The sequence below is a fragment of the Bos indicus genome, chromosome 1 (assembly GCF_029378745.1).
Source record: "Bos indicus isolate NIAB-ARS_2022 breed Sahiwal x Tharparkar chromosome 1, NIAB-ARS_B.indTharparkar_mat_pri_1.0, whole genome shotgun sequence".
NCBI classification, from domain to species: domain Eukaryota; kingdom Metazoa; phylum Chordata; class Mammalia; order Artiodactyla; family Bovidae; genus Bos; species Bos indicus.
This window is the reverse complement of record NC_091760.1, coordinates 117,003,002-117,015,593: the sequence shown is the minus strand read 5'-3', so window position 1 is coordinate 117,015,593 and position 12,592 is coordinate 117,003,002. Positions and strand designations below refer to the sequence as shown.

General features: G+C 39.7%; 1 protein-coding gene across 1 annotated transcript in view; it reads right to left on the bottom strand.

Moving 5' to 3' along the window:
- IGSF10 (immunoglobulin superfamily member 10) overlaps nt 1-12,592 on the bottom strand; it is a 26,055-nt gene extending 13,463 nt beyond the window's left edge. The window contains exons 1-5 of the mRNA XM_019960697.2: nt 12,123-12,592; nt 11,407-11,657; nt 8,999-9,193; nt 7,481-7,610; nt 4,499-4,889 (exon numbers count right to left, since the gene is read on the bottom strand). Coding sequence (XP_019816256.2) covers nt 4,499-4,889; nt 7,481-7,610; nt 8,999-9,192 — 715 coding nt within the window. The 5' untranslated portion in view covers nt 9,193; nt 11,407-11,657; nt 12,123-12,592. The remainder of the gene's footprint in view (nt 1-4,498; nt 4,890-7,480; nt 7,611-8,998; nt 9,194-11,406; nt 11,658-12,122) is intronic.

Below are 12,592 nucleotides of genomic sequence, written 5' to 3'. Positions count from 1 at the left end.
GAGAGAACAAGATGGATGCCGGAAATAATGAAGCTGGTAGAACCAATCAAGAAACAGGTGAGGATGTGGCTGAACAAAGAGGGTTATTAAGAAGAGTGCAGAAAGACACAGTATGACTTTGGCACCTGAGGTAGACTCAGTTGAGGAGGATCAGGTTTAATGCAGAGAGAGGAAAGCTGTTGCCCAAACAATGGGGCAGCCATGAAAGGTCTGACATATATACTATATATAGGTATGAACAAAAGCTTTTTGTTTCTGCTCGTTTTATTTAGTATGAATAGAATGTTAGCTTTCTAATTTATATTACCTGAAAACTTTGATATAGTTCCATGTATTTTGGCATCTAATATTACTGCTAAAAGTCTATAAAATTTACTAGTGATTTAAAAAAAATTTTTGAGTGAGGCTTGAGGCTTTAATCCAATTCTGAGACTATAAAGAAATACTATGTTGTAAAAAAAAAAAAATACAAAACAGGAATTTAACAAGTGATGTAGTATTAAAGTACAGATTTTGTTCAAATTTCATAAAATTTTATGCTAGTGACCATTATTTGTTTTCATATCTTATTCAAGATTCCACATTGTATTTAATTGAGCAGCGTCAGTTGCATGCAACAAATTCTGGTAAGTTCTCTTTTCATTTTTATTTTAATTTTCCTTGTTGTGGCATCTTAGATACACCTGTCATTTAAAAGTGGACATTAAAAAAATAAATAAAAAATAAAAGTGGACATTTAATTTCCAAATACATGGGATTTTTGTTTATCTTTAATATTAGTCTCATTTTGATACTAATTCATCATTTAATTATTTCTTCTCTGCAAAAAATAAAAATACTACTCTGGTGAGCCTATTTTAAATGGCTGGTCACAGCAATACTTGATAAGAGATATGGGGTTTTACCTTATACAAAATACAGCTAGGGACTTCCATCCTGTTCCATATCATGCATTTAGACACAGCATGTAAAAGAAGCACTGTACTTCTTAGAAGATCTCATTTGACAAGTGACTGCACAGGGTCAAATCACCTTCCTGTAATTGTGCAGTTCCTCAAAGGCCTGAGACAAATCTCTCTGATCACTGACTCCAAACTCTTCAGTGTGACAGGCACCGTCATATATATCTGGCTCCTCAGCATTCTTCAGCAAATTGTAAAGTGCCAGCTTACCCAGAGGAGGTAGCTAGCAAGCCTGTCAAAGAGGCTTTTATCAACCACCTACTTACCAACCAGCTGTGACCTTTTACTACTTCCCAGTAGCCTGGGCTCAAACCCTGCTATAGCCAAAAAAAAAGAAAAAAAAGGCAGACTCTGGTTTAATTAAACCTCATCATAGAATTATACTCACATCTTGGTTTGGTTATTGCTCAGCCCTGGACATCAAGTATTTTAGCTCAGTTGCAAGTCTGACCACATTATTTCCATTCTTTCCATCACACTAGATTCCATTCACACAGAAATGCCTTCAAGTCCTCAACTCTGCCATACCCTGTCACGCTCTTAGCATACACTGTCCTTCTACTTGCAATACACTTGCTGTCTGATAGGCTGTCTTCCATTACTGCCTGACTACTTACCTCCTTCGTCAGCAAGCCGGAAGAGCACTCCTCCTCAGTGGGCTCCCTGCTTTATGTTCTCCCGGTACCTTCCACTTCCCCTATCCTAGCCCTCATCACCCACTAGTAGAAAGACCTGTCTAGTCGTCTGTTTGTCTCCAGCCCTGGCAAATGGATGGAAAGATTAGAGAAAGGGAGGAAGGGCAGTCTAATTCTAAGACCACATTTCTTCCACATTTTAGCTTACAAATTGAGGTGTGTCTTACAGTTGAAGTTGTCTTACAGTAGTGACTGACCAGCTGGCAGTCTTGCTATAGCTACCACTGCTGGCACACATACCAGTACTGCCATAGCCATTTATATATTTTGTTTTCTCTTCAACTGAGTTACATGCACTGTTGGTATTACATAAAGATTACACTGTGCTTGCCATTAAAATAAGTTATGCATATAGAAAGGCTTGGAAACAATAAAAGGGCATAAATTTAATATTTGTGATAAAACTGTCAGAGAAAAGGCCACAAATCCATATTTCCTAGAAAAACAACACCTAGAGCTTTGTGAAACTCAGGAGTGGAAGATAGCCATAACCAGATGAAGCTGTGTTATATTTGACTACTGACCACATATGTACAAAAGGACTGTCAAATGAGGCAATTAAAGGTATGAGAAACTATCAGTCTCTTGAAATAGATGAAAAAAATGTCAAAGCAGAAGCTGATGTGACTGGAGAGGGTAAAGAGAAAAGGGAACCCTCCTACACTGTTGTAGATGATGTACCCAGTACGTGGAACTATCTAGGTTCCTTACACACATAAAAAAGAGTTAACATATGATTCTGCAAATCGTACTCCTGGACATATATCCAGGGTAAACTCTAATTCAAAAAGATCCATGTGCCCCAGTGTTCATACCAGCACTTTTTACACTAGCCAAGACATGTCCATTGACAAATAAATGGAAAAAAATAATGTGGTGTATATACAATGGAATGTTATGCAGCCATAAAAAGAATGGAATAATGCTATTTGCAACCACAGGGATGGACCTAGACATTATCATACTAAGTGAAGTAAGTCAGACAGCAAAAGACAAAACACCATGCCAGTCTATACTACCCCATGCCAGGCAAGTTGGGCTACTTATTGCCCTCTTCATGAGACTTACCCTATTTATATGTACAAAGCAGTTTCTCCATCACAAATACATTATAGAAAAAGGACTAGACTTTGAGTTTCGGCTTTTCTACTTTCTAGCCATGTGAGTTGGGTGACAGTGAAAATCATAATCACATTTGTTGAATGCTTATGTCATATATTGTGCTAAGCACTTTATATGTATTATTTTAATTACCTTTTTCACTTATTGGTATCCCTATGTTACAGGTGAGAAAACTGATCTATAAGAATCTAAATGATTATCCCAAGATACCCAACTTTTCTAGCCTCAATTTCTTCATCTCTAAATTGAGGATTAAATAGAAAGCAATGAGCACAATGTCAAACACAAACTGAATATATGTTACCTTCCTGCTCCCTCCCTATTATTCCTTCCTTTTCTTTTGGTATATTATTCAAGGCAGAAGTAACTTATTGATTCTGCCTCCTATAGAACTAAATTTTCAGTATAAACATTTTGCTGTTTTTCATCCTTTCCTCATTGTCTTTTTATGTGTTGAGTATATTTATCTATAAGATAGCAAGCTCCTGGAGTGCAAAGGTGGTGTCTTTTGGTCTAAAGCAGTTCACCTTTTGACTAATTATATTGACTAACTGTATTACATATGCATATATATGTGTGAATCTATATATTTCACCACAGCAACTGCAGACTTTTTCCACTTTTCTGACTTCCAACCTTGACCCCTTGTTAGCACCCTCTTTAGTCACCTCTCCTACAACTTAACAAAGAAGGAAAAGGCATCAGGTAAGAACTTTCTTACCCCCTCCACTAGACCCATGAACTCACTTGCCTCTGTACCCACCTAGTCCTTTTCTCTCCTGTCTCCTAAGGAAAACCGCTCCACCCACCTAAAGGCTGGGTCTCTTGACATCCAGCCTTGTCAGGGGACTGGCTCAATTGACGATCTGCTCTTTCTGCAATGTTGCTACCTTCTCTCTCTCAAAAATCTCTCCTTAGCTTAAATGTGCTCATGTCTGTCTGATGCTCAGAGAGTCCTGAGTGATGGCATATTTCCATCTGGCAGTCACCCTTCTTCCCTCACTTCAAGCCAGGTCTCTCCAGGGTCAACTGGAGCCCTGCCTCCCCAACCCCTGCGTAACAATCCAGCTCTCATTGCTGTTTCCAATCAGCCGCCACTTAGATGTCAAAACCAATGGGGTCCTTTCAGTCATTCCCTACCGACTGGATTAATTGAAATAGTGCGATTAGTTGTTAACCCATTTTCTCCAAAAGAGTATAAGCTCCACAATCACTTTTGCATCCCTATGTTCTCTCTGACTTCTTGTAACTACTTGTTGACTGAATGCATCTTGCCTCTTACTTTGCTGTCAAAGCACATTTTACATTCTGATTGCTTATCGATATCCCACCAGATGTGTAGTTAGAGCAGACACAGCGCTCTTGGTGGGTGCTTCGCTGAGCACAAGGCCTTGAATAAAACTCCAAAAAAAATATGTATTGACCAAATGACTGAAAGGAAAATAAGAAGAGGGAAGGGTTTCTATGCCTTGTGGTAAGTAGGGAAGAGTAACACATGATACATTTCTTAGCTCCCAATCTTGCTAAAAGCCAGAAATGATAATTGGATAATTGACCTGAATTAAAGATTATTCATTGATGAATTAAGACAGTTCATTCCCACTGAATTATTGACATTTCGTTTTCTTTCCAGCTAAATTACTTTGACCTCCCTCACTAGTAAAACACCTCCATACAGATTTCATCTGTTGAATTATAACAAAGAAATAGTCTAGGTACCTGGCTTCTCCTGTAACCAGTCAGCCAGCCATTTCAGTTGACAGTCGCAGATCCAAGGATTCCCATGAAGATAAAGGCTTTCCAGATCAGACATGTAGGTGACCATCTCTTGAGGGATGGAGCTCAGAAAGTTATCAGACAAGTATAGGTACTTAATGAAAGATGTTTTAAATATCCGGAGGTAGCGCAAGGAGACAAATGTATCCGGATGAAGCTTAGTGAGTTGGTTCCCTTCTAAGTGCACCAGTCGGAGAGAGGTGAGTCCGTAAAAAACCTCTGGGTTTATAAACTCAATGTTATTGTGGTCCATATGCAACCGTGTCAAGCTCCTGAGGCCATAAAAAGTGTCCTTCTGAAGTTTTCGAACTTTGTTATAGCTCATTTTTAAGACCTAAGAATACAAAGAACACCTTTATTTTGTCAAAGGAATTACCACAAAAAGGACAAGCATATTCATAATAAAACATACACTGAGATTATCCAGTCCTTGTGTGGATCCCAATTCGACAAACTAGCTGCAAATTAAATATGGGAATATCGGGGAAATTAGAACACTCATGAATAGTTTGTGATATTCATGAATTAATGCTATAATTTTAAGGTAAAACAATATTTTACACTTATTTTTTAAAGACTCTAATTCTGATATATATATGTTGAAGTACTTACAGATGAAACACGATATCTCAGATTTATTTCAAAACAATGCAATGAAGTAGAAAAATAGTGGGGTGGACGTGCAGGTGAAACAAGTCATTTCCCCCCTCCTCCTAGACCCAGAAAACCACTGATTTTTGCCTCTTCTCAATATTTAAAATAATGAGTGATACAATATGTGGTCTTTTGTGCCTGCCTTTTTCCAACTAGCCTTATTTTCAAGACTTACCGCTAGTTTAGCATATAAGTCAGTTATTCATTCATACTATTGAATAGTAGTCCACTTTATACATGTAACATGTTTTGTTTATCCATTTATGAGTTGATAGACATTTGGGTTTTTTTTTTTTTTTAGTTTTTAGCTATTAAGAGTAATGTGATTTTAATTGAAGTTAAAATAATTTTTCAGTATTTCAGTAGTGCTTGGGTATTCTCCAGTTCCTTCTCCAGCTACCAGCTGAACATACTCTTTTTCCCAAAAAGAAAAAAATGCTAGTAAAAACAATGATTTCTTATCATATTTTCCTGATTTGACCTAATCTGTCATCTCTGTTGAGAATGCTTTTCTGGAATGCTAAGTTTCCTAATAAAGAAAATTTGGCAACATGGAACAACTTTGCCCCAAATATTACCAAACTCAGTGTTCATCAATATCTATTGGAAACTTGGTCAAGAAAAACAGTAGCAATGCTACGAACAGTAGCATTGACATATATACACTACCATGCTGTGTGAATTCCATGAAGAAACTCCATCTAATCTGCTGACAATATAGCTTCCAAATAATAAAGCCTGATTAAACCAAGTCAACATAATCACTTATCTAGACTTAAATCTATGGCTTTACACAGCCTTGATGTGGTGTGAAAAGACTCACCGTACACTGGCAATTTATCTTTTCTAAGGGTAGAACTGACAGTTTGCTTTACTGTCATCTATGAGGACCTTGGGGAGACATCTTTTTCTAATTTAAAGTCAGGTATGGTTGTACTTCTGAACAGTAGTTTTACTTTTTAATTAAAAAATTAATAGACATCATAAATTGAATTAACTTCTCTAAAGCTTCAAGTCCTACTTACAGCAGACATACCAATCTTTATGCCTGATGTTTCCTGCATTCCCTTTGTTCTTGTTCCTAAGAGTTCTTCCTACTTTTTACTTTCTTGCCTACTGGAGTAGTAATTCTTAAAATATTTGATACATTCTTAGAAGTCCTCATAACTTAAATTTTTTTTAAATCAATGCAAAAGTAACGTGAAACTTACAAAATATATTGCTCTACAACCACTATGGAAAACAGTATGGAGGTTCCTTAAGAAACCAGGAATAAAACTACCATGTGCCCCAGCAATCCCAGTACTGGGCATATACCCTGAGAAAACCATAATTCAAAAGGACACAGATAACCCAATGTTCATTTCAGCACTATTTACAATAGCCAGGACATGGAAGCAACCTAGAGGTCCATCAACAGATGAATGGACAAAGAAGATGTACATAAATACAATGGTATATTACTCAGCCATCAAAAGGAATGGAATTGTCAGTTGTAATGAGGTATGAACTTAGAGCCTGTCATACAGAGTGAAGTCAGAAAGAGAAACACAAATACCATATATTAACACATATGTATGGAATCTAGAAAAATGGTACTGATGAATCCATTTGCAGGGCAGGAACTTGTGGATGCAGCAGGGGAAGGAGAGGCTGGACCAACAGTAGCATTGGCATATATACACCACCATGTGTAATTTGGGAAGCTGCTGTATGGCTCAGTGATGCTCTGTGATGACCTAGAGGGCTGGGATGGGTGGCAGTGGGATGGGTGGGGAGGGAGGGAGGAGGGAGGGAGGGAGGGAGGGTGTGTGTGTGTGTGTGTAGGTGATTCATGTTGTACAGCAGAAACTAACACAACATTCTACAGCAATTATACTCCAATTAAAAATAAAAACATACTCAAAAAGATTTTTTAAAAATATATTGCTTATAAAAAGCTAACTTCTGTGTAAAGATAGCAATTATTTTACAAACTACATTCAATTCCCAGATGAACATGACTAGAAGTGGCCTTTTAGAGTTACAGTTTCAAGGTTGAGTAATCCCTGGGCATTGATACTTCTTTCCGTGAGCCTAAGGTATAAGAAAATCAGAATTTTCTTATTCTAATTTCCACATACTGTTCCACTTGAAATCAGTTCTTTCACATTTTCCCTTGATGTCTACGTCTGATGTACAGAATGTTAACTTTGGGGATCTCTGGGAACAGGTAGGTTTTGGAGGCACGTCTCACCTCGTTAACTTGCCCCTTCCCAACACCAGTCTCACCTGCAAGGCTTGCAAGTCTGAGAAGGTCTTAGCAGGGACTGTGTGAATGCCGTTGCTGTGTAGCAGTAGTAACTCCAACTTGTTCAGGCCAGAAAAATCTGCTTCTGTTAATCTAACCAAGCTGTTGTACCTGAAATAAAAACATCATTCTGGACATAAGTCTGTCAACTAAAGTTCAAATGTCAAAGCAAAACCCAACAAATGCACACACACAACTGAATTTCACTCCCCACCTCTCACACACACACACACACCCCACTAAAGATTCCCTGTGCTCTAAGATAACCCAATGCTTGAAACACTGGAATTCATCAGATGCCATGGAAGGTCAGCCCCTTCACCCAGCCCTTGCATTCTCAGTTAAAACTATCCTACTCACATTCCTGGAACATGCTACATCCCTTCTCATTTTCAAACCTTTGTACGTTATGTTGTATCTTCAGGTTGGAATGCCCTTGACTCCAGCCTTCTCTATTTGTGAACACTGTTAAGACCCAGCCCATTCCCTAATAACATTGCCCCTCATTCTCCCAGGTGGAATTCATCATTATGAAACAATGGTTAAGAAGCCTGGGCTCTGAAATCAAATGTTTTAGATATGATTATGAACTCAGGTACCCAGCTCCTGAGAGTAGGGCCAATGCTGGGTTAAAAAATAAAAACAGTAATCTTTTTTTGCCTCAGTTTCCTTGTCTATAAAATGCAAATAATAGAACCTACTTGAAACGGGTTTTGAGGATTAAATGAATGCATTCATGAAGAGTGCTTAGCTCAATGCCAGGACACAATTAATGTTAGCTGTTGTCAGTAGTGACTGTTCCCAAGACACTTCGTATGCTGTATTACAATTCTTAGTAAATTGTACTGATTATACATCTGTCTTTTCACTTTAACTAGTTTCTACACATGAATAATGTATACTGCATCATTGTATCCCTGGTACCATCCTTGTGTTTGGTCCATAGTAGGTGCTCACTAATGTCAAAAGATGTTAAGTCTGCCTTTTCATTCATTCACACACGTTTGTTCACCAACCTTTAAAATACAGTCACTTTTTAGTGGATTTAATTACTTATGAATTTTTTAAGTATTTTAAATAAGTCGGTTTCTAGGGGAAAAAAATCCAAAGGCTTAAAAAAAAAAAAGATCTAGTTAACTTTTCATATATATAGGAGGACATTTACCTCTTATGGATATTATCATAACTCTAATTCTTAGCAAGAGTTATTTTATTACTCAGCAAAAATAGAGCCAGAATGAAGCTTTTCTATAATCATGGGGGTCTCAGCCTACCATGAATGACTTTGGGTTCTAGAAAAACTTTCCCCTAGTAAAAGCTAACAGGGAAAAATTTTCTTATTGCCCCAGAAAGCTTAAGATCCTCATGCACTCATTTCAGAAGGAAAGTATTATTAAAAGAATTGTAATTAATCTACCAAAGTCACAACTGTTTTGGGGACATCACCAGTGTACTCAATCCCTCCCTGAGAAGGAAGCAAGACAAGCGCCCTCACGCACCCTAAATTGATACGTTCCACGTTGGGTGGGATGCTCTCTGGGATGGAGGTGAGGTACCGAAATGTGCAGTGCACCTCTGTAGGCACGTAACAGGCACAGCGGCGAGGACAGGCCCCGCCCCCGGGGAGGGCTATCAGGCAGATTGCAGTGAAGGAGAGCAATAAGTTGGTGCTTCCCCTGCCTTTGGGCTTCATCCTGAAAAAACATCATACCTCAGTTATAAATATGGTTTGAGCAGAGTTCCAGTAGACCACACACAGTAACGGGTAATCTGGGACACCGTCCTGTAAGGTTCAGTTGCTCAATCGTGCCTGACTCTTTGCGACCCCATGAATTGCAGCACGCCAGGCCCCCCTGTCCATCACCAACTCCTGAAGTTTCCCAAACTCGTGTCCATCAAATCAGTGATGCCATCCAGCCATCTCATCCTCTGTCGTCCCCTTCTCCTCCTGCCCCCAATCCCTCCCAGCATCACAGTCTTTTCCAGTGAGTCAACTCTTCGCATGAGGTGGCCAAAGTACTGGAGTTTCAGCTTTAGCATCATTCCTTCCAAAGAAATCCCAGGGCTGATCTCCTTTAGGATGGACTGGTTGGATCTCCTTGCAGTCCAAGGGACTCTCAAGAGTCTTCTCCAACACCACAGTTCAAAAGCATCAATTCTTCGGCGCTCAGCCTTCTTCACAGTCCAACTCTCATATCCATACATGACTACTGGAAAAACCATAGCCTTGACTAGACGAACCTTTGTTGGCCAAGTAATGTCTCTGCTTTTGAATATGCTATCTAGGTTGGTCATAACTTTCCTTCCAAGGAGTAAGCGTCTTTTTAATTTCATGGCTGCAGTCACCATCTACCATGATTTTGGAGCCCCAAAAAATAAAGTCTGACACTGTTTCCTCTGTTTCCCCATCTATTTCCCATGAAGTGATGGGACTGGATGCCATGATCTTAGTTTTCTGAATGTTGAGCTTTAAGTCAACTTTTTCACTCTCCTCTTTCACTTTCATCAAGAGGCTTTTTAGTTTGGTTATTAGGGACCAATTTCATTTGCAACTTTTATGGTAAAGCTAACTACAAAGCCATAGTGTGTGCTGGCCTCATATGGACTCTTGTGACAAGCCGGGTATTTATTGCTGTGAAAATTCCTTTACAGATTTTCACTTCTTAATGAAAAGCAGGAATCGCTTTTACTTAGGGATTCATTAAAAAAAAGAAAATGGAAAGCATAATGGCTATATTGTGACAACTGAAATACATAAAATTTAGTTCCTGTTTATACATTAGTTCTTTTAGACTTAAAAAAATTAATTATAAAGCTAATATGTGTGCAACACTGAAAAGTTAGAAGTTGTAAATAAGTCAAATAAAATAAAGTTACTTATACTCCCCGCCACCCAGATATAATCAATAACATTTTGTTCTATTCCTTCTAGCCTTTTCTTTATTGGATGTGTGTGTTTCTGTGTATGTGTGATCAAGTGAAGTTTCATAATACATGTTTTATCACTGAGCATGTTTGGTTTTTCATTTTCTTAAACCTTCAAAAACACTTTTAGTTAGAGCTGTCATCACTGAAAGGATGAATAAATCTCTTCCTAATGTCATAAGTCATTGCCAAAAAAAGACAAATTATACACGTCACTGCCAAATGATGACCATAACGAATAGTAACTGACCAGCTGAGAGGGCTTGAGCCTTATACCTGCCCTACAGTGGGCCACGCTGACCCCTCACAGGCATGATGCTGTTTTTGCTCTGCTTAGAACATCCCTCTGCCTCTTCCCTTGGTCCCTTCTCCTTCTCACATCTGCTGTGGGGGTGGGGGCATAAGCAGAGAAGAAACATGCTCAGCTTGTTGGAAAAAATGGTATCTGGTACCCACATGTGAGGCAAGCCCAGGGATCCAAACCAAATTTTTGCCTGCAATTCAGAACATATGAAGATGTAATAAGATCTCTATTATGCTTTTCTAAGAAAAGTCATCTTCAAAGAATGGTTTCTTTTAGATTCTACCAGCAGCCATCCTTTAACTACAAACTACATTTAAAATAACATGAAATGCTAAATTGCTTGTATCTTCATATAGGTATAAATATCATGGAATTAGAATTTAGCGCAAATTAAAATCTAATTCTGGTTTAATCAGATGGCCACTTATGTCATTGTAACTGTCTGGTTACCAAATATTTAAATAAATATGTGATTGGAGACAGCATTTCCACCTTCTTATAATTAGGCAAGCAAAGAAAAGAATAGGTTGAAAGCAGTTCTGCCGCTCAGCTAGAAAAATAGAAGTTCTGGGTTTGCCCACTTGAGAGTTACTGAAAAGAGACCCAAAAGTCTGAACACATGGGAGCGGTTTCCCATACACCTGAAAATGTATATAATGAAATAGAAATGGACAGTACCTGAGCTCTTCTGTCGTCGTCCTGAATCCTCTCCTGACATAGGCAAAGACTGAAAATCTTCCCAAGAAATGGAGAGTTGTACCCCCAGCTGAGTGAGGAAGCGTTCTCTTCTCTGCTCCCCAGGTGGGCGAATGGCTTGACCTTTCTGGCTTACCGCAGGAGTACTGCTCTGAAGAGAGACCTGGAGGCGCTTGGACAGCTGCAGCGTGGATAACCCAAAGTCGGCAGTCAGAAGTGTTTCTTCATAACTGCTGTTGTTACAGAAACAAAACGCAAAGTGGAGGTTTGGAAGTGTACTTTCTCCTGCCTCAACAGTGCGCTTCAGTTCCCCTTAAACCTGTCAATTTAGGTATATCTATTAACATCACTCCATTTTACCCCCAAGTCCCAGGAGTTTCTCCTCCCTTAGCCTTTACGGGCAAATCTATCATAAATGCCCACAATAAGGGTCTCTACCTACTGACGAATCTTTACTAAGAGTGTGTCTTTTCTCCGGCAGCAGTCACTGAAGAGGTGATTTTTTTTTTTTTTTTTTTTGCTTTAATTCCTTTCCCTCATCGGCCCTTGCTCCACCCCTCCCGACTCTCGCCCGTCCCTCGCTGCTCGCCTTGCCCAGACTGGGACAGAGGACTAGCTGCCTTCCCATGCCAAGCCCCTCGCTGGCGCGGGTATCGGTCCTCTCCTCTTCCCAGCAAAGGACTGACGGAGCCGCTCACCTCTCCGCCCAGGTGACCAAGGGGCTCCCGCCGCTGGCATTTCCTGAGTTCAGCTGCCCGGGGCAAAGGGACCCTCCGGAGCTGAGGAAGGGAAGGCGGGGCGGGGCGACGTTGACTTACGTGTCTGGGGACTGAGCCGAGGCTCCACGGCACACAGACAGATAATAAACGACCACCCAGTTTTATTTTTGAGAAGGCACATATGCCTGCTCGCTTCTCGTTTCCTCCGCTTTTTTCTAAATCCCGGGATTTCTCAGGCGCATTCTGACTGGTGCGCAGGGCAGTTTCAGCCGGGGGACCTTATCCACGTTTATCTTCTCCACCTGTTGAATGTAAGGACCTGGCTTTAATCACTGTGAGCTCTTCTCAAGTCTGAGGGTCCCCAGAGTTAGGTCTGAAGGCTGAGAGGTAGCGATGATAACCTGTGATACCTGCAGTTTGATTTTTGTGGGCCAATTTTGGAGAAACCT